This window comes from Rhineura floridana, chromosome 1 (assembly GCF_030035675.1).
Source record: "Rhineura floridana isolate rRhiFlo1 chromosome 1, rRhiFlo1.hap2, whole genome shotgun sequence".
Lineage (NCBI taxonomy): Eukaryota > Metazoa > Chordata > Lepidosauria > Squamata > Rhineuridae > Rhineura > Rhineura floridana.
The window spans coordinates 286,827,109-286,853,939 of record NC_084480.1 but is presented as its reverse complement, the minus strand read 5'-3'; the positions used below and the strand labels follow the sequence as shown (position 1 = coordinate 286,853,939).

General features: G+C 38.2%; 1 protein-coding gene across 17 annotated transcripts in view; it reads right to left on the bottom strand.

Moving 5' to 3' along the window:
- Positions 1–26,831, bottom strand: part of VPS13B (vacuolar protein sorting 13 homolog B) — a 590,935-nt gene that overhangs the window by 278,387 nt on the left and 285,717 nt on the right. For all 17 annotated transcript variants that reach the window (XR_009759752.1, XM_061603977.1, XM_061603987.1 and 14 more), the window contains 3 exons: positions 16,371–16,605; positions 11,476–11,696; positions 6,846–7,052 (listed from right to left, as the gene is read on the bottom strand). Coding sequence is in view for 16 of the 17 variants with exons in the window: in XM_061603977.1 (XP_061459961.1) it covers positions 6,846–7,052; positions 11,476–11,696; positions 16,371–16,605 (663 nt within the window). In the remaining variant the exon portion in view is untranslated. The remainder of the gene's footprint in view (positions 1–6,845; positions 7,053–11,475; positions 11,697–16,370; positions 16,606–26,831) is intronic.

Sequence of the window (26,831 nt, the reverse complement as noted above, 5' to 3'; positions counted from 1 at the left end):
TCAGACACTAAAGCATAGAAGAGGCAAATAAGTTGGGGTGGACACTTAAACATGTAAGACACAAAGACAACAAGCAGGCAGGATCCCCCCACCTCCTCAAAGAGGACTGTATGGATTTTGCATAACAGAAGTAAAGAAATTATATCTAATTGGGGTCAATGAAAGGGGAAAGTATTACTTGTTTAAAACATAAACTGCTCTGTGTTGGTTCAAAAGTGAAGTCCAAATCAGTTTTGATGTTCTCTGGATGGGTTGGCTGCTCCCAACTGGTTTGATTTTAATAAAAAAAGTGGTTATCATGCACTGTTTTCAGAGTCAGATCTGCCAAACTACAGTTTACAGACTATGTATGGCAATGCCTGAACAAGTATCCTACCCCATCCCATATACACCAGTTCCTACTGATAATTACCAAAGTGATTCATTTTCATTTCATGATAACAGATCTATCCAAACAACAATAAACCAAAAGTCATAGAAAGAAGAACATAATATGGTCATGGCAAGATTTGATATTTATAAATTGGAAAAAAATGTATTCAACTGTTTCAGACTTTAATCCTAGATACATTACTCGCTTCCAGAGTAATCTGTTTTGTGTTTTGCAGTTGGAAGTTACTGATGTCTTGCAATGTATGAAACTAAAACAAAAGTGTGGGAAAATGTTTCAAAATGTATTCTGAATATATTAGATGATCAATCAGGCTTCACAAAAAAGCCTGATTAATAATTAAGGCACAACATTTACCTGTAGTAACATTAATTAAATCCATGGAGCCTAGCATTTCAAAAATATTCAGTCATTCTATATAGAATGAATGAGCATGTAATTATCTATCACATCCTTAACTTTCAGGGACTCAAATCTGTGTTCCAATGAATACAATAGCAAAACATCTAACAAATTCTCAGAAGTACCATACCAGCATTATCAGAGGTGACAGTATTTGGGTAATAATTACAAGAAAATACCACATTATACTCTCTCTGATTGTATGAACCAAACACTACAGTAAATCTATCACAGATGGAGCATGCTTGGGGTATCATGCTGTTGCTTCTGAAGTACTGTATTGTACCGCCTTCAAGTCGATTCCGACTTATGGCGACCCTATGAATAGGGTTTTCATGAGGCTAAGCGGCAATGACTGGCCCAAGGTCACCCAGTGAGCTTCATGGCTATGTGGGGATTTGAACCCTGGTCTCCCAGGTCATAGTCCAACACCTTAACCACTCATAAATTGCTCACTGTTTTTCTCATTCATTGCCAAACATGAGAATAAGGGGGGGAACACTCCAAGATCCCTAAAAAAACCTCCCATCTTCTGTCCTAATCCAAGCTGCAGGAAGAAGCAGACGGTGTGCAGCTGAACAACTGCTGTTGATGTGATAGTATCTCAGAACATAAACTGCCTATGAGACTGGTTGTGCAAAGAGGTTCAGGCAATTTTGACAACACAAGAAAAACTGACATAAAGAAGTGTCAGTTGGGGGACTGATTAAAACTGCCTAAAATCATGCAGCTAGGTGTTCCACACAAACATGCAGTTTGTATTTTGGGAGGCAATCACCAATATATCATAAGAATGGATCTCAAGATGGGTGCCAAACTAGCTCTTTCAACCCTCAAAATTAAAGCTGTCTACATACTTTTGGACATCCTGGTCAATAATTTCTTATTACAAAATGTAATACACTATACATATATAGTTTAAATGTTTAGGAATATTCAGTTCTATCAAAACATTAGGGGCACTTATAAGAAACATTTTAATTTACATGTTGCTTCATTTTAAATTTCTAATCCCTAGCATGTATACTTAAGTAAACCTATGCTTTAATTTTCTACTTTGCATCCAAATCCAAAGAAATAATCCCAGAATGTAAAAGACTGAACTATTTTCCCACCCCTCCTCATGCTGAGCCCTACAGTATACAATTTAATTCTTTTGCCAGTTATTACAAATTGACCCAAAATATTTAGTTTATTTTTCTAGGGAAATTTATCTTTATTCATCTGGAACAGCCAAACACATAAGACCTTCATCCTTGGCCCACATTAAAGCTCCAGGATGATCAGAGTTTGGAGCAAATTACTTCTCTGCCTTATCAAAATAACTTCTGTGTTTCTGTTCAATCATAGTGCTTCCCCAAGGACTAAACACTTCCTCAACTGTTTGTACTTAAGTAAACAGTAACAAGTGGCCTGTTGTAGTCCATACTACCTTTGCTCCAATGTAGGGGTGGTAAAAATGATTAACTGTTTCAAAGCTTTGGTACTTAAGCTTCTCACTCATGTTTCCATCTTAACCACCACCCAGTTTGCAATTCAGAAATCCTGATAGTTTTATTCACACAAGAGTGCAGCACTCCCTATCAACCTGTCAGCATGAAAAGAATTACTCACAGCTTAAAAGTATAAATCATCTATGGAAAGTATAAATAAATACTTCATATGCTGTTTAATACAAACAACTGTTGGAGTGGGTCAGTTCATTTATAGCAAGCCTTGTACAATTGAAAGAAACTTAAAAAAAACCACCCTTTCAAAATAATCATTCTGGTCCAGCAGAGAAGTAGTATGCTTTAACTGTGAAATGTCTGAAGTCAAAAATTCATACAAAGGATACAAGCGTATTTTTATTTGACAATGTTCAAGGCTTTAAACATAAATTGTAAGGGATGTATAAACAAAACAGTAACAAATTTCAAAGTGGTCCCCTGATATGACAATAATCTAAATACATCCAGGAAATGTAGCACCATACCAAATTCCAGTAATTGTAACACAGCTAAAATATTATAAACCATGAGGAAATAAACTCTTTAACTTAATGAGGCTACTCTATAAACAACAGTGAGTTAAAAATAGTGAATCACCTCTGATAAACTATATGTAGATCTCAGATGATCCCTGATTCTGATATTTGTGGTCTCTACATTTAATCTATTTCCTTTCCTTTAATAATTTCCATAATCAAATTCTGAATTGCAGCTATTGTTGCTTCTGCAACCTCCCCAACTTTGTAGCTATGCAGGTGCAGTAACATTCTCAACTGGAACTGAATATGTACAAGGTAGGTGGTAAAGTCCAAGCCAGGCACCATTCACAGCCTCTTCAAGGGGCAGGTTCACCAAATCTACTAGCATCCCTAGTACTATTTTCACCAAGTAAATCCTTTGCAAGTAAATCTTGGTGCAGACCAAAAGATAACCTGAAAGGAACTTCTGATAGAATCAACGAAGCCTTATCCTGTGTTTGGTTTTTCTATCAGCCATTAACTAAAATATTTACTCCAATGTAACTAGGAAAAGGCTTCATTAAGGAAGTAGGGAAAGTTTCTTTCTTGTTCCCTTTTTAAACAAAGCCACCAGTCCTATTAATTTAAAAGTGGCCTTTATGTGTTCTGTAATGCTATGTAGCAGTTGAGGCCTGGAAATGTAGGAATTATTATGCAGAGTCCTGGTGATCAATTCAAATAAGGCTTATGTCAGCCATTTCCACATGAAACCTATTCTTCTTCTCCCTGGATGGGTCCCCAAATGAACCCATCATTGAAAAAACTTTTAGATGACAAGTGGTAGATACTAGCTCCATGTAGCAAAGTAGTATTAAAAGTACTTAGAACTGGAGAGCCTTGGTAGTATATAATCTTAAGGTATCTAGCAATTTATCTCTAGAGCATCTGGATGAGGGAGTGACTATCCCTCCCTCTTATCTCACTCTTCAGATCCAGGATATTTGCTTGGTAATAGGGTGATTACTGAACTACCAAACTTTCACAAGCAGGGATTACATGCAATCAGGCAGATGCAAAGGGTCTCTGCTGATTTTTATATAAGAATAAAAGGGATTATATTTTCCAAAATGCTTAGAGAAATATAAGAAGCTTTTGCATCTCTCAGTGTTAAAGTCTTTAAAACCTTCTGTCCTCAGTTGCTGTCACGGTTGCTAAAATGCCTGGGAATTAGAAGGCCATGAGAAAGACTGTATCACTAACATGACCTACTTAAGCAAATCTTACAAAACTATATTATATTTTACTATCAATGTGCAGAGCAAAGTGATTACTTTAATGCCCTGCAACCCAACTTCTCATATGATAGATAGCAAGCAATTAGGTGTTCACGGAAGCCTATTAAGCCAGATCTGATGTTAGGAGGAAGCTAGATTAAGCTAAAATGAGGTAATTTGTGAATAATGAAGTAAAACAGATAGCTACGAAAATTCAATAAAAAGCTAGGGTTTTGTGGGTGGGGTTGCCTAAAGCAGGGATATGGAGCCTGTGGCTCTCCAGATGTTGTTGAACTCCAACTCTCATCAGGCCCACCAGTCAGGAGGACCACAGATTCTCCGTCCCTGGACTAAAGTGTTCCCTTGAGATAAAATGATGGCAAAACATAGCTAAGCAGGCATATACAGTTATCCTTCTGTAGGCTTCTTTTTGCATATAGATTTTTCCATTGGCTGAAGTGGGAGGAAAAAAGGGAGTAGGATGGTTAGACCAGACATGGTTAAGTTAACCTGAAAATAAGTGGGATGGTTATAGGTCCACCTAAAAAAAGATATGGAATGACATCCCACAAGAAACAGGAAGGTTCTTCAAGTTTCAAGATGACTGTCAATATTATTTGCAACTCTATCTGTATAGAACATGTCTCTCGTTAATTTTTACTGAGACAAACCAACTTTAATTAAACCTTGGCTTATTATGAAGCTCATTTGTTACAATAAACCATAACTAAGATTAACCAGGTGTCTTCATTTTCTCTAGTGGGTGCTAGGACACCACCAAGTAGGATTGTGTTTCTCTAACTGCTTGAGGCAGCAAAACATTATCACTCCAATGGAATCTCAGAGTCACCCATCCCTTGGAGTGGCAGTTCGTTTTCTTGCCTTAATTGAATGCTGTACAGTATTTTCTTCTGCTCTTCTAGCAGAAATCCTATGATTTTTAGTGTGGAAAGTTTGTGATTCTTGTAGTTTGTGAGTTTAATTCGTGTGTGGGTGAGTGGTGTGACCATCACTGTGTTTGTGTAGTAGTTTTAGTTTTTACCTTTCCCCTCAGTGTGTGTCTGTTGTTCCATTCTGTCTGTAATTGTTGCCCTCATGTACCTTCCCTCAACTGAATCTCTTTTAATTAATTCTGCCCCTAATTAATTATCAAGTTTATACTGTGTTTTCAGTTACTAATCAACTTAAAAATCTATTTGAACTAATTAATTGGGTCCCTTTTATAAACCTAGCTGCCTTCAGCACTCCCTTCTGGCTACCCATTGAAGGCTGACTCCTTTTTGATACTAATAAACATGCCCAATGTACTGAAGAAAAGCTCTGGGTCCTCTACCAAGGGGATGAGCAGCAGCAGCAGGCACAACAGGGTGCAGTCATGGCAATGAACCATTTGCTGGGGAGAGTCAAGGTCACAAAGGCAGTTTTAGGTGCAAAGACAGGCACCTGCCATTTTTAGAGAGGCAGATGTACAACAGTGATACAGCACAGCTTGATTAGTCCTGTGGTAGAAGTAGTGGCAGTAGGAATGGAGAGTGCATTGGACCAGATCAGCCCTGCAGTAGCAGGAAATGATCTAGCCAGGACCCTGTTTGGCCCCGCAGTGGCAGCAGCGGGCAGAAAAGAGGGGCCATCTGAGTTGCGAAAGATCTAGATATGTTGCCAAAGTGCAAGGGATGTTGGTGTCAGCCATTCAGGTACCATGTGGGCATGGTTTCATTCAAGGTCTTTTCAGTGGGCATTGCTACTACATCAGTTATTCATTGCAACCAACCAACACAAACAGATTCGTCGGACTCATCAACTCTGAGCATCACTCAGGTGGTGGATGGTATTATAAACTGATCCATTCTGTTTTTCACAGGCATCAGGAATTAGAGTTACCTACCTTTTGCCTTTCTCCTGTTCACCCATCTGAACAGGTGCATGGCACTGTCTAGATGTTTCAGGGTGCTAAAAGTTTATGTAAATCATACAAAAACTTTCTGCAAATCAGATTCCCTGTTTGTGTCATTTCATCCCAGTTCTTTTTTGGGGAAAGTTTCTGTGTCTATCCTTGGTTGCTCAGAGCTTACATCACCTTAGCTTACACCTCTCTGAATTTAGTTCTACCAAAAGGCATTGTTGCTCATTCTACATGAATAGCAGCTGCATGTGCAGCTTTTCTACAAATGCACCAATACAAGAGGTGTACTGGACAGTCACATAGTCTAACCTGAGTACATTCACAAGACATTATAAAATAGATGTATATGCTTCTTCAGAGGCTGCCACTGGGAGGTGGGTCCTACAGCAGGTTCTTCAAAGTCATTAATCAGCCAGTATGTTTTTAATATAGTTTTACAATTTGTATTATGTTTTATCTTCTTTTATTTTAACACCCCTTGAGTATTTTTAAAATGTAGAACAGTTTATAATTTCTGAAATAAATAAATAAAATAAAACCACAGCTTAGGGATCAGATATAATGGTAAACCATGGTTAATCAAAAACAGAAGCAAAGGCTTCCAATCTCCTCTGCACTAATGCACCAGGACGGGGGAAGGGGGGAATGATGAGCCTAGGCTCTCTGCAGCTCATTCCCATAACAATAAACCATAAAAGCATCTATAACATTAATATTTAAAACTTGTATTGCTTTGCTCTGTTTTGTTAAGGTCTGATGTCAAACATGATTCATTAAATGTTTGTGGATTCATGACCACTCATTAATTCTTTTATCCATGTTAATTCATTTACATCTTTTATCCTTTTGATTTCTATTTGGTCAGTGCCCAGACTATCTAGCAGATTAGTACTACATGTCAATATATTTTTTATAATTTTTAATTACCTCTGTAGTTGTTCCAACGTCAGCAGATGGGCTACATGTGCTGGTATCTGGTGGAGCTGTTCCAACACTACTTTTAACAGGTGAGCTAGGTGGTGCAGGTCCTGAAATGGATTCTGTATAAGCTGGAGATTGATGCAAAACACCTTTCTTTTGAATCTTATTCCAGACTTTGTTAATTATATCTGCTAGTTCATACAGGAGCTGCACCTTAAATGAGGGAAAAGATAATAAGGATCAGCAAATAATTAAAATTCAAGATTTTATAATGTAAAAATGCTGTCTTCAAAATGTGAGGGTTATGGTAAAGACTAAAACATGTAATAAATATAAACATACTGTATAAACATACAAACTCCACATCTCATCTTGTGCAACTTAAGTAGAGTTTTGAAAAAGACTTCTTTTTTTAGTTTCTAGACTCTTTCACAGGCTCACATACAAGCAAGCCCATTCAGAGGACTCAGAACCATTCCAAATTCTAAAAACAAAGGCAATCTAATTTGCAAACCAGATTTTTTTTTTCATCATAGATATAAAATTGTTATTTTTATGTAGAAAAAAATAATGAACATTCTACTGAACTATCTCCTGGGATTCATCTCAATATTCAGAAAACACTCTGTCTAACTTATGCATAGTTTGAGTCAGTGCTAAGGTATTTACACAAGGCTTCATAAATAAGCATTAATCATGGGATCTGTATGACAACAGATTGCCACATACTGTATTTAAAAAAACATAGGGAATCTGCAAACATAATACACAAGCAGATGAACAGTTGGATACCACACCCAGCTTGCCATTATTTGGGGGAGGGGGGAAATCAACATTTTCACATTTTATGAAGGAGCTTCAGCCTCAGGACATATCCAGAGAATTATGCTGTTTCTAATGTGGGCAGAACAGATGCAGAAAAACAGTGCTGTCAGTTTAAATTTTATAGAAAACAGGACTTGGTTTTGTACATATGAGAACATGATTTATCCTCAGATTTTGCCTTGGCATTCTTTACATAAGTATGGTTTGGGATTTTTTTAAAGAGTCTCTGAAATATATCTCAATTAGTATTTTAATGTTTAAGTTTAATATTTAAATCTAACATTTACAGGAAGCAATCCTCACACATTTGGACATATGGCTTTTTGTCAAGAAGTGTATTTTCAAATCATTCACACTTTTAATGTCTTTCAGTATTTAGAGGTAACTACCATAAGAAGGAAATTGATTGCAGCATGTATGGATGGCAGTACAGCATAAATCTAATATTGTTAAAGTTGAAAAATGTGTGACCTGTTTCTAGTACACTTTGATAACCTTCAATAATCCATGTAAATTCTTGTTGCTATTCCGTTGTTTTGTAAAAAGACTATTAAAATTTCAAGCAGCCACATTTAGGCTACACATAATTATTAAGCCACAGATAAGGTACTTCTTAAAATCTTCACTGTATTATGGTAATGACGATGCCACTCTGAGCCAGGGCATACATAATGCAGTGACACCTTGCTAAAAGCCACTAACAAACTGGGGTCTAGCCCTAAGAATGAAAGCTCATTCCTTGTAGTCCCCATTTTCCCTGGAGAAAAATCTTCCTTCAGCACCATTGTGACTATGGTTAGGGCAAGTCAAGGTTTCTTAACCTTCCTAGATAGAGACTAAGAAATTAGCATAGGCAATTTTGAGGAGGAATTTTGCTACCCTAAGCTAAATTCCAATGTCCCTTGGAGTACACGAAAGTTACAAACAAAACCATGTGAGTTGTGTTAGGAGAACACTTTAACTGGCTTCCCTTGATCAGTTTTTGCTTGATAAACCACATGAGACCCCAATATGTTGACATTAGCTGGAATAAAAAGCACTATAATGGCAAAACTTGGTAGATTTTGTGGGGTCTTTTTTGTCCTACACACTTCATATTTACAGAAAGAAAATTGCTGAGTGGCCAAAATTTGGGGATATTGTTTACTATTGTGTAGGTGACACTATCCTAGAAGGGCTATATTGCAGGGCAATTTCTTCATAAATTCCTCAATGAAAAGTACACCTGGGGCTTTTCAACCCCGTTTGTGTGGTATAAAAAAGATTTAAACCAGGATCTGAAACCATCTGCCAATAAACTGCTTAGAAGGAAGGAAGGAAGGAAGGAAGGAAGGAAGGAAGGAAGGAAGGAAGGAAGGAAGGAAGGAAGGAAGGAAGGAAGGAAGGAAGGAAGGAAGGAAGGAAGGAAGGAAGGAAGGAAGGAAGGAAAAGAGGGGAGAGATTAGGAGGGAGAAGTCAAGCACCTAAGGCAGGCTCCAGATTTATGCATATATTTATTATTTCTATTATGTCTTTCTATTTGCAAGGTGCATTCAAAGTAGCTCACAATACATACTGTATAAATATAATAGAACACAATACATACATATATGTTTTAAAAGCACACTAGCCAACAACATTAAACATACCTGTAGCGTCCCTAGCAAAGAGTACTCTTTCCAAAAGATAACAGTGTAAAAATAACTGTAATATAACTAGCAATTGTATTTAAGTTCGCAAATAGAATTTAGACAAACATTTCTAGGTAATAAAGTTCGAAGACAAAAACATCAATTGCTTTTCATTGCAGCATCTGTTAATTTCTGTGCCTCATTATATTATCATGGCTGCTTTTAATGGTGTTTTTTCATAGCACTTTCTTGAGACACAAATAGATAAGCAATCTAGAAAGTACACACATCACTCTGGTTTCAGAATAGTTGTATCTGTGCCTGAGATGCATGTCTGCAAGCAAGTTTTTGCAAGCAGCATTAGATGTGAATCTGGAAAGATAAAAGTTTTATGGATGTGCATCTCTGGTCCAGGTCCATCCATATAGAAAAATGTGTGTTGCTGACAAACAAGATACAGAGGCATTTTCCATAATACAAAAGAAACATTAAAGAACTCTGCTATAGGGAAACAGCTGCAGACCTAAGCTTTTACTTGTTGGTCAGAAATGTATCTGATTATATTTTACTAACTGTATTTGATTATAAAAAGGGTGATGGTTTCTATTTAGCATGTTGGTGGCAACTCTAAAGTGAACTGTTTGATCAGTCCTATATATACATCTAATAATGTAAAAAGAGCCTGTACTGGTGTGAGGTCTCTTTTATTCCCAACTTTGGCATACTTCTTCAGTGTTGTGGTAGCTCTGGTAACTTATCTTCAAAATTAGAAGTACAGTAAAATTAAAAGCAAAACTAACAATGTAGGGATGTGCAAGTCTCTTTTAAAAAATGTACACATCCTATTAAAAATTCATAATAAGGACCTCAGCATATCCAGAGTGAGGTAACCGTTCTGAGGACTGTGCCGGATAGCATGGAATAGAGACCCTATTGGAGCAGTTCAAAGCCACTAATTAATACGTTCTTGCTAGCTTGAGCACACAACTCCCCTGTGCCAGTTGAGGGAACTCAACATGAGCTAAACACGGCACTTGAATATACTAAGCTGGCCTAAGCCCTCTGCTCTTCGTACCACCCTCTTTGAAAGAGATAGACAGAAAGGCTGTTGTCTCTACACCCAGAAAAACAGTATGTTCTCAGGCTAAGTAGAGTAGCAGCAGAGGCACTGTTGGATCTCTCTGAGTTGTCTCTGTGGAGTGATCTATTGTGCCTACACCGACCAACAGGAATCTCCCTGGAATGACCTGGCTTGTGAAAGCAGCACCAACACCTGTTAAACCCTTTGTCATCAAGGAGGTGCTCAATGTGGGCAAAACTAATGAAAAAGTATGGAAAGATTCCTTCCTCACTCTGCTCCACCTTTTTAATTATCATGATTTATCATGGGCCACCACATTGTCTTATCTGACCCGCAACACAGTGCCTAGTATCCATCAATGGATGTTGAATTGAAGGAAATATAAGGAGGCCACCAAGTACTGTACCAATCAGAGCTGAGTGGCTACTTGGCTTTCACCATCATCAGCACTATGGCAGGTAAGCCTGTGTAAGGAAAGGAGGTGAGGTGACTTGTTATTTCAGCGTACTTTTGGCCTAGGCAGTGACTAAATACTTATTTTGCCTTCTTACAGGGATTTGTTTCTGGTTTTGCTGCTTCTCTTTTTGAATTTTACTGTGTTTTTTAAAAAATTATAATAATGAAGTATATTTTAATCTGTTTCTATGCTCCATTTATGATTAGTCACCTTGGGGTCTGCATGGATGGAAAGCCAAAGTAAAAGTATTTAAATGAATGAAATAAAATTATTTCCCCTTAACAGAGGGTATATTATGCTGAATGAAAGCAGGTACGTGTTAATCTGTACAAAGACTACATTAGAACATTTCAGCAGATACATCCACAGTGACAGCAAAGCAGGGCCCCAACATTTAACAATACATCTGCAAGTGATTTCATTCCATCAGCCAAAAGATGCATTTATGTGCCGTAGCTATTACACTTTGAGATGAATTTAAATTACAAAAGTTGAAAGAGCTTCAAAGTAAATCGTAATCTAATCTAAGTACCCCGATCTTGATGGCTCTGGGGGGGTTGGGAGGGAGGTAAAAGAAGGGTATTTCTTTTACAAAACCTAGAATAATAAACCTTAAATCAAGCTTTTTTAATTTGACCCAATAAATCAAATGAATGTACCAACCTGAGGATTTGAGCATTTTACTTCAAGTGACTCAAGGTCAACATGAAGACATACAACAAATGAGTGCCTGGATTCAGGCCCTGCAGCAAGCAGTGTTTGTGAAGTGACCGCCAGAGTAGAAGTACAGCCCATGGGTTCTATTATATTAAGGGTCATCTGCTGGCCAAGAAGAGTATACACGCTGAAATGATTCAGATTGATTGTCCAAGGGAAAGCATCACCTGGTGAATCAAGAACAAAGTAAAACAGTGAACAGTAAAGAAAAAATATCAAAAGTTTGATATATAAATACGGAAAAACTCATGATCGGATTATTCCTGCGCAAAATCTAATTAAAATTTAGTTCAAGTCACATATAGGTACTATTTATCACTAGCAACACATTGTGTTGTATGGAACTTAGAATTAGCAAGAATTAGTCCTAGACATCTCCATTTATTCCCCCCCCGCTACATAGAATACACACATCAAGAATATCTGTAATTATACTCCATATTTTGTATCTGTCCAAGTGATGAAACTCTGTGCTGCTGGTGGTGGTGGTTTTTATAGAAATCAAGCATACCCCTGCCAATATAAGCACTTCTACTGATTTCAATAGGATAGATTTAAGGCTATAATCTCCCATTAATGGGACTTAAATAATGTGGCTTTAGAGGAATCATTCCACAACACAGAATTTTGATTACTAGGATTCAGAAACAGATAAAATATGGTTTGAAATGCCACAAATTAATAGCAAAGCAATTGTGGTTAGTTTTTTTTAAGGAGAACAATTATCTTCACAGGAATGTGAGAAGAGGACATGGCAGTTCTGTGTGATCATTCAATTTAAGTTCATCAGACTCTGAAAAACTCTTAATGCCAATTTGTCTTAATGCCAAACAACTGCTTAATAACACACTACTGTTCTTAACTATCAGAAAAGATTATATTGAGAAGTCAAATGTGTTTTCTAACAACCTACTGGTATTGGATTCAATATAGGAAAGCAATCAGAGTGGGAGCATGGCATTTTTCCAAACCAATAATGATGATGGCTGTGGGCTAAGAATTCAGTCACTGAATAATTCCTTTTAATTAATTTACTTTGCTCAGCTCTTGACAAAAGCATCTTGACAGTTTACTGCCTGTTTTAAAGATTTGAAATTTTTTATAAATGTATAAAGGTTATCAGTTATTTTGTTACAAATCTAGCATGCATTCACCACCACCAGAAACTGCTGAGAGTGAGAATTCTGTTGAAGGAGTGTATCTCCTTCATATGGGTAAGTACAAAGGCAACTGAATTTCTAATGCTGTAATGGGCCTAGAATACATTACAACTTTTACTGATTGCCTCTGGAGGGTACCCCAACCAGATTTGAGGGGGCATTCAGGAAGCCAAGGTAAAGACAGGAAAGAGAAGTCCCATTGTATGAGTGGAGGTTCATTGCACTCATGCATAGCCAGCATTGGATCTTACCCATTATATCTATAATGCACATACATCTACACACATACACACACAGCCGTATCTTCTATATGTTCTCTTTATATCAGGCAGGGTGGAATCAGCATTAAAAGTAAACGTTTGTGTTCACCAGGCCCACACTGAGAAGGTTTTTCCAATGGAGAAGTGTACTGAATGAAGATTCCAGTCATTACAAACATGTACACTGTAGCGTCATCCAAAATGTAACCTATTGGGAATATTATGCTGAAAATCCAGTTTTCATCCAGACTTTCAGATTTTTGTACAAATTCAGCTGTGCGAGTTCTAAGAATATTAGGTAGTATTTCAAACAACAAGGTGTATGACCATAGTTGGGTTCAACTTTTGTTTTGATCCATGTATTCATATTTGTACTAGCTTTAAGTACTGTGGTTTGGTGAGTAATAACGTAAAAGGCAGAAGCAGAGATACAATTAAACAGACACAATCAGTTTTAGCTTTAGAATTAAGAAACAGCATGAAAACATATAAAGCCTTATCTTTATTTTCCAAAACATTGGCTTTCATAATTCTAGAATGCAATATACTGAACCTCTTTATTTATTTAATTTTCTGATGCATTCAAACCACATTTTAAAGCATGTCACAGAACGGAAAGGTCATTACAGATTTTGTGCACTGAGAAAGGCCATTGGCAGTAAAACAGTCCTGACATTGCAATCCTAACCATGTCTCCTCAGAAATAAAGAGTTTACATTGTTGGATTTAAAAAACAAACAATTTGTATATAAATTCAGTCTATAAGAGATTTGCTATTGTGTGTTTGTTTTTATTTATTTAAAATTGATAAATTGATTTCCCAGCTTAAAGAACATGTACAAAAAAGGCATTTAAAACACCACATGAATAAAAAACTTAAAATTTAGCCCACTAAAAAAAAAAGTTACAGACAGATGAGTCCTGATATTACCAGAGGTCATTGATTACCTTTTTGCTCACCTCAGTTTTAATTGCACCTTTTCAGTGAATATATAATTAGTTATCCAGACATAAAATCCTCTGAATTTGTTTAAACCTCCAATGTATTTATGCACTTTTCCCATTTTTTCTGTAATGTGTGCCTGTTTGCTTGAGCCAACTCAATTTGGTTTACTAATATCTTTGGCTTGTTGCCTCCTCTCTGTAAGTGATGTTTATTTTCTAGATGATACAAGTTAATCATTTTGGCTGCAGTCCTAATCCTACCCACCTGGGAGTAAGCCCCACTGAGTTCAGTAGGACTTATTTTAATTCACACCAGAGCTTTGCCCCCCATGCCCCACCTTCATAAAATTATGTCACTAGCAAAATTTGTAAAAGCCCAGTTCTGCAATGAGAAATTATTGTAACTAAATCTCTCCTACCTGCATAACCTATATAATTCACTAATATCTGCACCATATATTCAAATCGCTATTATACCACTTAAATAGTCATGGCCTCCCTCAAAGAATCCTGAGAACTGTAGTTGGTTAAAGGTGTTGAGAGTTGTTAGGAGATCCTTATTCCCTAAACAGAGCTACAATTTCCAGAGTTCTCTGGAAAGAGGAACTGATTGATAAAGCACTCTGGGTATTCAGTGTACGGTGACAGCTTTTAATATTATTTTCCTATCATAAATGTTTAATACTTTTTAAGCTGCACTTCAGAAATTCAGACCAAGTTTATGTCTTTAGTTAACATTAACTACAATTGGTTTAAGAAATTTATAATATGGGCCTAGAATATGGGCAACATGTACTTCCTATTCTAGCTAGAACAAATAATCTATATATTTCCATTCTTTAAGCCTACCACAATGTTCCATTTAGAACTTAGTAGCAAACAGAGCTGTTTCCCAAAAGTTGCCATATTATGACATTAAAGTGGCATATATTGAAATTTAGGAATATCTGGAGCAGCCTTATACTGAGTCAGACCATTGGTCCATCTAGGCCAGTACTGTCTACGCTGACTTTCTGAGGGTTTCTATCCAGGGTTTCAGACTAGGGTCTCTCCTAGCCAGGAATTGAACCTGGGACTTTCTGCATACAAAGCAGATGCTCTACCACTGAGCTACAGTCTTCCCCATTTAAACTATACATTTAAAAATGAGGCACTGTTAATAGCGATTGTTCTCACAACAGCTATATTAGTCCAGAACAGTTCTATAGTATATGTCTATTAGACAATACTTGTCTAGTAGAGGGACCAAGTGCAAGAGCTGTAAAGGACAAGGGACATATCTCACCTAAATTACAGACTCATCAGATGGCTATTGCAAGCCATGAACTATGTTCTCGGAAGTCCTGGTTCAAATCTCAGTTAAGACATGACCTCTCTCATTCTCTGTATCAGCCTCACTTCTGCAATATGGGAACAATAACCTAATTTACAGGATTGCTCTGAGGATTACTGAGATAATGCATATGAAGTATACTTTAATAACAATTATTATTAGTTATTTTCAGAGCAACTTGAGCATGATCATTGCGTGCTACTCCTCTCACAGCAAAGTGAGATGAATAAGATCATGAAGACACCTGATACTGGCTGCCATGAACATACCCTTTGAATTTGGAAACCTTTAGCAGATATTTCTCACGTATTTTCCAAGCTTTTTTTTCATAATGGGCTGTTCTTTTGTATTAATAACGTATGATTCTTATGTTTCTACCAGAGTAAAGTGCACGTATATGACAGGCAATATGACTGAAATCAGACAGATTTGTAAACAAAAACCCTCTCCCCTCTCTCATATATATATGACTTTTCAGCTGAGAGCATCCAGAATTGACTATTGGACAAATTATTCTTGTCAGGATGAACCTACAGACAGAAACATGCTTACTTGAACACAAGTTGTCATGAATAATTTCAATTTCATGTGTTATATAAAAATAAGTAGTAAAAATAAAAAAACATGAGGGACAAGGTTTATATTTTAGAAAAGATTCAATGCATCTTAGAAGGGCATTGCAAACCAACAGAGAACCCAACGAAAATGGCGCAAATATACATACAACAGTAGATCCTCAAATTATTTAAATTGTATTACAAAAGTAACATCAGGTAAAGATAATGATAAAAGAGAGAACCAAATGATTTAAAAAAGAACACCAGAGTCTAATGAAGAAAGTTTGCAAGAGGAGGAACAAAAAATAAAAATAAGAATCAAGATAAGCCTGGATGTTATTGGTATCTTAACAACAGCAACAGAAAGAATGATGCATTCTGCAAGTGATTAAAGATTGAGCAATGACAAGATCAAGTAACAGAATTAGTTTTAGGATACAAATCACAAAATAAAGAAATATTGTAGTATATAAATATTTTTGAGGGGGATTTTTCAACATCAAGATTTCATCACATTAAAATTGTTTACAGGGAAAATGGTGACCACACAATGACATTTTCTCTTTTAGAATATGCTATACTGTACCTTCTTCAAGAATTGGTCTTTGCACAACAAAGGGAATTTCTTGCAAGGGCTCCATGTACTTGTGGCCAGCACTCATAATCTTTATCTGGGGTAAGCAAAGAATAAGAGTTCCAGGCATACTAGCCTGCGCATGATACCAACTACGGACAGTCCCAGGAATATCTCCGGACACAATTGTACTAGGAGATGGCAGGCTGTCATTTGGAATGAACACACAGCAGGACTGTACTTGAAGCTGAAAAACAAAAACATATCCATAAAAGGAATGGCATAAACAGACCTTAAGATGCGTTTACTGTATGCCTCAGTCTAAATATCACACAATAGCAAGCATCAAAGTAAACGATTTCTACAAATTATGAGTTGAAGCGAAGGCCCAAGACAGGAGGTGTTTTGTATTTTGGAAAGTTATGTTTAGAAAGAAGTCACAAACCATTTGTACAAAAAGCTGGACATATATCTATCTTGCCACACCTCTTTCTAAGAGAGGTGATTGCTTTGGAAGCTGTACTGCAAAAAAGAGAAGGAGAAAATCCTGCTCCATTTGCAGTTCATTACCTTTTTGTTAGTACTAGCTAAGGCTTCGAATTTGAGGAGTAGCTCATATATTGTTACTTTTCTTCCTTTTCTTTGTAGTTTGCAGAGACTGACATGCCTTATGAAGCCTGCATCGTTCTCAACAAATGTAACAAAAGTACAATTTTTGTTACATTGCCAAATATTGCTCATTATTGCCAAAACCACATATTACTAGTACTGTTTGTCTTCTGCAATTATGTGCACATGGAATGTGATAACTGGCACAGACTCCTGGGAAATATAGCCTTCATGTTTACGTTTGGGGGGGGGGACCAAAACCAAAATCAAAAGGCTTTTAGCCTTCATCAGACAAGAAAGAAGTCTGAAAGTGTGCATACTGTCAACTTTCAGAGGGGAAAGTGTGCATTCAGTGTGCTCAAAAGGAGTTAGTATTCAGACTTCAATGATGACCAGATGCTCCTTTCTCATACTATCCCCCATGAAAACCTTACTCATTCACTATACCTTACCTCTCTCTTGTTTCTAGTTTATTTCTTCTTTGCCCCCCAAAATAGACTAAAAATTATCCATATTTTGCAAAAATTAAATTATCACATTTAGAGTAAAAGCAAACAAATTTAACAGATTTATGGGGTGAAAAGCAAACTGTTATGGTATCTGACCTTCATAATTTATTGTTGGTGAGACAACTTGAATAATATGGAAATATATGTAGCCTTGTAGTTTAGAAATGAGAAAAAATTATAAATATATATAAAGAGCTAAGGCAATAATTTTTTTGATACTTTATATTTAGAAAATTACATGACTTTTAACTTGATTTGTTTTAAAAATATATTAAATGCAACTGAGATATACAATTGTTAATCTATAGCTTTTCCTATAAATACATTTCTACAATTACATTTTTAAATATACACTATTGACACAAAATTAAGTATGAGAAACAGTAAGGCTGCATGCCTAACTATGTCTACTCAGAAGTAAGTCTGAATTCAGTGATGCTTATGTTAAAGGAAAATTTTAGCCCTTGGTAGTCCAAAGTACCTGTTTGGGAATGCTATTTGCTAAAGTAAAGTCTAATGCCTTAGGATTGTCCGAAGTCCTAATGATTTAAGGAATTTTGCTCAAGATGTTTGCTAACTATCTGTCTCCTGTTTGCCTTGTAAAGCTGGTAATGCATAACCACAAGATGTGTGCAAGATCAGCAAGGGTCAAATATTGTTTGTGCTTATGAAGTAGAAACGCTAACCGTTGGAAAAAGGAGGGGGGCTCTAACATGATGATTAACTTGAGTAACTTGTTTTGCTAAGGGTATAAAAATCCCTGTTTTGGGGGGCTCAGTGCTCTCTCATGCCTCACCCCTTGTGTGAAGTGTATGGTTAGCCTTTACTGCAGTAAATAAATAAATAAGGAGCCTTGAACTCGATTTACCCGCATGTGTGCGCGTGTGTGTTATTATTCTCCACCTGGGAGAACCTGTAGCATTTTTGCTATGACAGTTTATGGTGCCCAACGTGGGGCTCCCAGGTTGTTCTGGAGAACCTTTTTCTCCGTCTCTTGCCCTGTGATCACGAGCTCATCGCCCAGTTTTGGCGAGATCCTGGACCGAGTGGAGACAGGCTTCTCCTCAGGTGATAAGGGAGTCCACAGAAGAAGCGGGTGGATCGATCTCAACACTTACCAGTGAGAAGTAGAGAAAAAGTGCTTGGGAGGAAAATAGAGATAGGTTGGGATGTGTCTGGGAAAGGGAAACCTGTGTGTTTGGTTGGTGAATTTGTGTTTGTGGCTGGAAGACGACTCTCGTGCCTGGCGAGGGGGAAACCACGTTATAACCCTTGCACGGTGTAGCACACCCGGCATGTCCGAGCCCGTCCTTTGCAAATGTGGGTAGCATAGCCCCTCAGCGGCAAACTGCTCCCAGACCTGCGGGACGTGGAAGTGCGAGACATGTGAGTGTTTGTTGGTAAAGGTTCCACATAGAGGACAGTGCTCCCTGATAAGTCCTGGCAAGGCAGGTATAGGCTTGCGCACCCACACACAACGAGATCCCACCTAGAAAGCACCATGGGAAGTACATTTAGTAAAGAAAAACCAAATACCCCCCCTTGCTCAGGTATTAGAAAATTGGTTGAATTGGGGGAGGTGCCGGCTTGTTAAAAAAAAAGAAAGAAAAAAGTGATAAACTTGTGCAGGAATGCCTGGCCGATCTATACTGTCTTGTGATCCCCAGAGGATCAATGGCCAGAAGATGGTACCTTTGAAAATCGGAGGCTTAGAGCTCTTAGACTTTTTTTTAGAGGATCAACATCCTAAGCAAATGATGTATTTGTTCTTGTTCTATAACATGTCAGGGAACTGTGTTAAAAACATTCCCTATGTTGTATGAAGGTGTGTAAATAAGGCTGGAGAGCTAGTGGAAGGATTAGGAAAGGAGATAACAAGAAAACGAGTTAATACCAATGATTCAACCCCTCCTTTTCCCCCGCTCTGAAGGGAAAGTTCAAAACTCAAGGCTGAGAGTAAAAAGAAACCCCCCTCTTTTCTCTAGTTCGTTTTAAAACAGTATGGATATTTTTTTCAGTTGATTCTGAAGAAAATTTATATTTCATGTTTTAAGTTTAGCTTAATTCTTTTAATTTATCATTTTTTCCAGTGATATTTGAATTTAATAACTATGCTACTTGATTTCAGCCACGTCATGACCAATAAGAAGAATGGGTGATTTATAAAAAGGCCTTATTAATGATTATGTTGTTTGTTATGTAGCTACAAAATGTTCTTCTTATCGTCTGTGCTGGCTTCTCTTCCTCTTAAATTGTTAATTTTCCTCTATAGGAGGACAACTTAACTTTTCTCCGGAGCTCTTTTTTTTAATTTTAAGTACATTTTTCTTTTGAATTTGTTTTGTTTTACGGTACTGCAGTTCTTTAATTCCCGGGCAGAGGAATTCAGTTCTTTGAGGTTGGTTGTCTTTTTTCTATCTCCTGTTTGTACAAAGGTTGCAAACGAATAAAAGGGAGGCATGAGGGTTTTCCCCCTCCTCCTTTCTCCTCTTCGGCATTTTGAAGAGGGAGGTATAATTTTTGAAGTATTTTTGTTTTGTTTTGTTATTGTTTATCCTTTACATTTTATAAATTTTTTTGGAGCTTCTCTTTCTCATTTTTAGTTTTTATCTAACTTGGAAACAAAATAAATGCTTGCATTTCCTTCTATGTTGCTAATATAGCCTGCTTGTTGCTACTTTTTGCAAATGTCCTAATATTTGGAGTCTCACTTTTGCTGTTGCTTTCCAAAATATGTTTTATCCTTGCTGCTAGTCCTGCCTAGTCCTGCTAGTCCTTTTTGCCTTTTGCTGCTAAAACTTATTTACCTCTGTAGATACGCTTCTTCCTGTTTGCTACATAGGCTTTGCCACACAGGCTCATGCAGATTGCAGACTTTAAAATATTGCAGATTGCAGATTTACAGAACAAGGGTTGACCCCAACTACATCAAATGATGATACGCAAGAAATATGGCAACACAGGTGGACTCATGTTGTTGCTTCCTTAAGCAAGTAGCTACACCAAATAGTAGCTCCTGCCATCAGCAACCTGTTTCTCATCCTCTTCAAGGGCCCACAACAATTTTTTTTATTCAAGGTGCACCCCAACATAATAGAGCTGGAGGACATCTCTCTGCAGAATGCTGTTACTACCTTTGGCAAAACATATGCTTCCTTTCCCCCCCCCCCAGAACATTAACACCTCAAGTTGTGAGTATCTCTGTAAGGAGGCTTTATTGATGTTTCTGTTGTCTGATTTTTTTTCTTACCTACTTTTTGTCAGCCAGTGTTCTTTCACCCCTCTTTTTCTTTTAGTCAAGATCTGTTTTCAAATGTTGAAGACCAAGCTGTTTGGCTGTACAGAGTATTTTCTATGCAATCTGTAGGAGTGCACAAAGGGGGGCATTCTCCTCTAGGATCATCCCCAGTGTTAATATCCTTGCCAAATACATTCAGCAAGGGAAAGACGGTGGTGTTTGGCCATCTGGCAGGTGGCAAATTACCATGAATACTGGCTTTAAATCAATATTGTTCTTTTCATGTATGTGTATGTCTTTTATGACTTTTTGTGTTTAAGTATGCTGTTTTGCCATGAAGAAAGGTGGGTGGGGTAGACATGTATGGTATGTACAGATATGTGCAAAATTCAATGGAAAAATAACATTGCAACTTAGTGTTTGGTTGTTTATGTGAAAACATGCACAAATACACATGTTCCCATATTTCATTCGAAACAATGATTGGTTTTATATTGGGTCTTATAATTTGAGAGAATGTTACAGATGCCCATATGCCCTGGTTTTCTTTTCATCCCCCATCTCTTGGTCCTAACAGGCCTCTCCATTTCCTTATTTTGTCAATGTTTCTGGTGCAACTTGAACTGATTTTGTGGGTTATGTTAAAGCTGCTCCTTTTATTGATTGTGAAAATGTTTTTTATGAATTTAAGCTCATTTTGTGTAATTCTTAATATCATATTATCTTCCTTGTCCCACTTTGGAACGTAATGAGTGTGCGGCAGCTGTGAAAAAGGCAAATTCCATGCTAGCGATAATTAGGAAAGGTATTGAAAATAAAACAGCCGATATCATAATGCCGTTGTATAAATCTATGGTGCGGCCGCATTTGGAATACTGTGTACAGTTCTGGTCGCCTCATCTCAAAAAGGATATTATAGAGTTGGAAAAGGTTCAGAAGAGGGCAACCAGAATGATCAAGGGGATGGAGCGACTCCCTTACGAGGAAAGGTTGCAGCATTTGGGGCTTTTTAGTTTAGAGAAAAGGCGGGTCAGAGGAGACATGATAGAAGTGTATAAAATTATGCATGGCATTGAGAAAGTGGATAGAGAAAAGTTCTTCTCCCTCTCTCATAATACTAGAACTCGTGGACATTCAAAGAAGCTGAATGTTGGAAGATTCAGGACAGACAAAAGGAAGTACTTCTTGACTCAGCGCATAGTTAAACTATGAAATTTGCTCCCACAAGATGCAGTAATGGCCACCAGCTTGGATGGCTTTAGAAGAAGATTAGACAAATTCATGGAGGACAGGGCTATCAATGGCTACTAGCCATGATGGCTGTGCTCTGCCACCCTAGTCAGAGGCAGCATGCTTCTGAAAACCAGTTGCCGGAAGCCTCAGGAGGGGAGAGCGCTCTTGCATTCGGGTCCTGCTTGCGGGCTTCCCCCAGGCACCTGGTTGGCCACTGTGAGAACAGGATGCTGGACTAGATGGGCCACTGGCCTGATCCAGCAGGCTCTTCTTATGTTCTTATGTTCTTAATGATAAAAGAATTCCATGACTACTTTTAAGTGCAAAGCTCTGTAAATGGCCAGAGGCTAGGGAAACTCAAAAGTTTAGAATGTGTTGTACTGTTATGTGTTTATCACAGAAGATTTTATTTAAGATATTTTTGACTGGATCCTTGAATTGCTCCAGGACCAGGACACAGATATGCTACTGGCATGCCATCTTCCTGCATTGCTACTATAACAGTGAGTGGAGAGCTGACCATTCTTCCCCAACTACAGAAAGTGACAAGTCTACTTTGGCCATCATTCTGCTGTGGACACTAATATTTCTTCTGGCAAGATGTTCCATATTGTGCAAGCTTGCAACCTTTATCACAGTCACTCGGGGGGAGGGAGTTGATTATTCTTTTCATTATTCAAGTTTCTGGTGAGCATCAGCAAATCATAGACAGTTCAGCTAAGCTTCCAGTTCAGCTAAGTCTCCTGAGGATGAAGTGTGTACAAGCCACCCTGAAGTATATTTCAAGATCACAAATATTGTTTTATTTGTTATTGTAATATTGAATGTAATTGAATACTCATGCATTGTGTTTTAAGAATATGATTATTTAACCATTGCTATTTTTCCTTATATAATTTAAGTGTTAAGAATGTCTTGTTTATAGGATGTTTTTACTTTTCAAATCCCTCTGAGTGATTTCGTAACAAGGGGTTTACAAAATTTGGCTGTTTTAAGATATGAGATTTGCCAATGTAGAATCTTGGACCTTTATAGCCTAATAGCCTTTGTTCTTTATTCTTTATGTTGAACCGTTGCATAGTTATTTTCTCACCTATTTTATTTACTTTTTCACCGTGTTACAGAAGAATTTAGAAGTAGTGACATAGGAGAGCAAGCTACACTTCAGATAACACATGCAATCACAAATATCACAGGTAGAGGCACATAGATGGTGAAATTCCCTGTCTGGCTGGGGAGAGTACGCCAAAGGAGATTTAATGCAGTAATGGCCACCAGCTATGCAGTAATGGCCACCAGCTTGGACGGCTTTAAAAGAAGATTAGACAAATTCATGGAGAACAGGGCTATCAATGGCTACTAGCCATTAGCCGTTATCAATGGCTACTAGCCGTGATGGCTGTGCTGTGCCACCCTAGTCAGAGGCAGCATGCTTCTGAAAACCAGTTGCCGGAAGCCTCAGGAGGGGAGAGTGTTCTTGCACTCGGGTCCTGCTTGCGGGCTTCCCCCAGGCCCCTGGTTGGCCACTGTGAGAACAGGATGCTGGACTAGATGGGCCACTGGCCTGATCCAGCAGGCTCTTCTTATGTTAACCTTTACAATGCACCCCATTGTGGTGATTTTGATGTTTCAAATAATTTTGGTCTTTGTCTTAATGACCCTTGTAATATGGATCCAATCTCAAATGGCACAGTTACACCGAATGGAAGTCAGCATTACAGCCTGGGAGGCAAGACCGTGACTGAGGTGTGAAGGGACATACAGATGTCTTTCTGTATGCCTTTCAACAGGGGGGAGTGTTACGGCTTGGCTAACCCCATTTTGGTTCAAGTGGAATCCAGGAGGTGCAAGGCCAAGAGCTATAACTCCCACCCCCACTCTCACACACCCTCACCTGATGGTATGGTTGGTGATGCGTTCCAGAGGTTTTGTGCGAAGAAAAACAAGGGCAGAATATATATATTTTTAAATGCTACTGCATAAATGTTCTACATAAATGTTATCTTATTCTTTGGCAGATTTCCCCCCACTCACAGTGAATTCCATTGTTCTTTTAAAAGAGTCTATAAAAGCAGAACAGAGACATCGTGACTTGATGCAAGGATTCTTATAGTTTAACGTTAAGGAGTAAATGTTAAAAATGGGGGAATGTTAAAGGAAAATTTTAGCCCTTGGTAGTCCAAAGTACCTGTTTGGGAATGCTATTTGCTAAAGTAAAGTCTAATGCCTTAGGATTGTCCAAAGTCCTAATGATTTAAGGAATTTTGCTCAAGATGTTTGCTAACTATCTGTCTCCTGTTTGCCTTGTAAAGCTGGTAATGCATAACCACAAGATGTGTGCAAGAAATAGAAACAGCATGATCAGCAAGGCAAAGGGTCAAATATTGTTTGTGCTTATGAAGTAGAAACGCTAACCGTTGGAAAAAGGAGGGGGGCTCTAACATGATGATTAACTTGAGTAACTTGTTTTGCTAAGGGTATAAAAATCCCTGTTTTGGGGGGCTCAGTGCTCTCTCATGCCTCACCCCTTGTGTGAAGTGTATGGTTAGCCTTTACTGCAGTAAATAAATAAATAAGGAGCCTTGAACTCGATTTACCCGCATGTGTGCGCGTGTGTGTTATTATTCTCCACCTGGGAGAACCTGTAGCATTTTTGCTATGACACTTACTCCCAAGTAAGTGAAGTTAGAATTGCACCCTAAGTGGTTAAATAGATTAGATAATGCTATAGATATAAACTTCAGAAATATATATAACACTACCAAATATTTTTATTGACTTTTTTTTTTACTTCTAGGAGATACTTTTGTTAGGTCTGCCATGTTCATAAAGAGGTTTAAAAGAAATGAGTAAGCCCAAGCAAAGAGCTAGTCTTTGTATCGGGGTGGGAAGCCTGTGGCTCTCCACATTTTGCAGGACTCGTTTTTGTCAGCAAGGTCAATAGTCAGGACCATGGAAAATGTAGTTTATCAACATCTGGAGGGCCACAGGTTAGCCAGCTTTGCATGATACGCTGTACTTCAGGTCTTCTTAACTTACAAGTAATGAGCAACACCCAATTATGCCTGGCTAATTGCACAACAGACAACTGCTCACATAACAGGGCTTTTGGTTTCTCTGCCTACCCCCAGCCCCCTGCATACCCCCAAATTTTAGTGACATGAGGGTGGAAGACAGGAAAGAGAAATCCGGCATGAGTGCACCCCAACTCACACTATGTTGGATCTCATCCAATATATATGCATTGACTTTCACATTTCAAGTCGTATGTGCCCTCCTTGTAAAACAGGTACAATTTTGTATATTTTCTCTTCATAAAGTAACATGGAATCTATAAAGGTAGATTGTCTCCTGTTCTCTTCTGGTCCCAAGGAGGAACCCACAAGGCAAGGCAGCAAGGCAATACTGGTGGTTGCAGCACCAAGGAGTGAAGCAGTGAAGGAGGTGAATCGAGGCCTTTTGAGCCTCTGTTTCCAGCCCGCCTTGCTTTTGCTTCAGTCCACCTCTCTTATGTTGGAGGACTGGAGAATCTTAAAGGACCGGCCCTTTGGCATGAGTATCAGTGCTTCTCCTCACTCCATGGCCTCCTGCCTAGTGTGCTCCCTGCACTGTTAGAGCAGTATGACAGTGGAACCAATTACCTAGGGAGGTGATGGGGTCTCCAACACTGGAGGCATTCAAGAGGCAGCTGGACAGGCATCTGTCGGATATGCTTTAATTTGGATTCCTACATTGAGCAGAGGGTTGGATTCAATGGCCTTATAGGCTCCTTCCAACTCTACAATTCTAAGATTTTGTGATATTTCCATTGTTCATTTCCAATATAACAATTTCAAACTGAAAGACAAGCTAATTACATCTTCAATAAATACATATTAATTCAAGTGTAAATGTTCTTTAAACTGTAAAATTACATTTTTTACAGATTCCACAACTGCATGTATCAAAAGCCCACTGCAAAGACACTTGCAACAACAGTATAGTTTCATTGGCAATTACTGGCATGGTTATGACATATAACTCAAGCAGCACCATTATAATTGCAGCTTATGTTCTATCAGTGATAGGGGTACTGGTGAAATTATCCTGAGCTGGGTTTGGAGACACACTTCATGGGCTCATAATATCTAAAGAGAGGCAAGTTTTACAAAACCACATTCTTCTCTGGCTTGCATTAAAATCCCAACAAATAGGAATTGTTGGCTTTCCTGGCAATCAAAGGGTTTGTACTACCAGGAGGGAGATTTCTCCTGGCTGAGCAAAGCCTTTGCCAGCTGAGGATAGAGCATACTGAGAACTCTACTTATAATCTTTGCCAAAACAAGTCTAGTCCAGCATTATAGATTTCTTGCATGTCATCTCATCATACTGAACAGGAAAAATTTCAGAGGCTACGAAGCATAAAAAAACTTGGGGGAAGCCACCACCATGGAGGACCCCTAGGACAAGAACATCCTCTGTGGTGGATTGTCTTCTCCACACTATTAGTGTTTGCCCGTGCATCCTCTGAAATCTCCCCTGCAGATACTGCAGGATGAGACTGCAGGAAGTGGAGGTGATTTTTCCAGGCTCAGATCGGTTCACAAAAATTATCTGAGTTCTTCACACATTTTTCTGGAAGAACTCTGATAATTTCCATGCTAATCCCAAGGGAGCCTGGGGAAGCTTGCCCATCTCTATTCCATGTACCAAATGAATACACAACTTGTAGCAAATCCTCTACAACTTGTAGGCAGTGGCCATCTAGTCCAACATCTTGTTCTCACAGAGGCCATCCAGTTACCCATGGAAAGCCCACAAGCCGGATCTGAGTGCAAAGAGCACTCTCTCCTCTTGCAGTTTCCAGCAATTGGTGTTTGGAACCATACTGCCTCTGACCGTGGA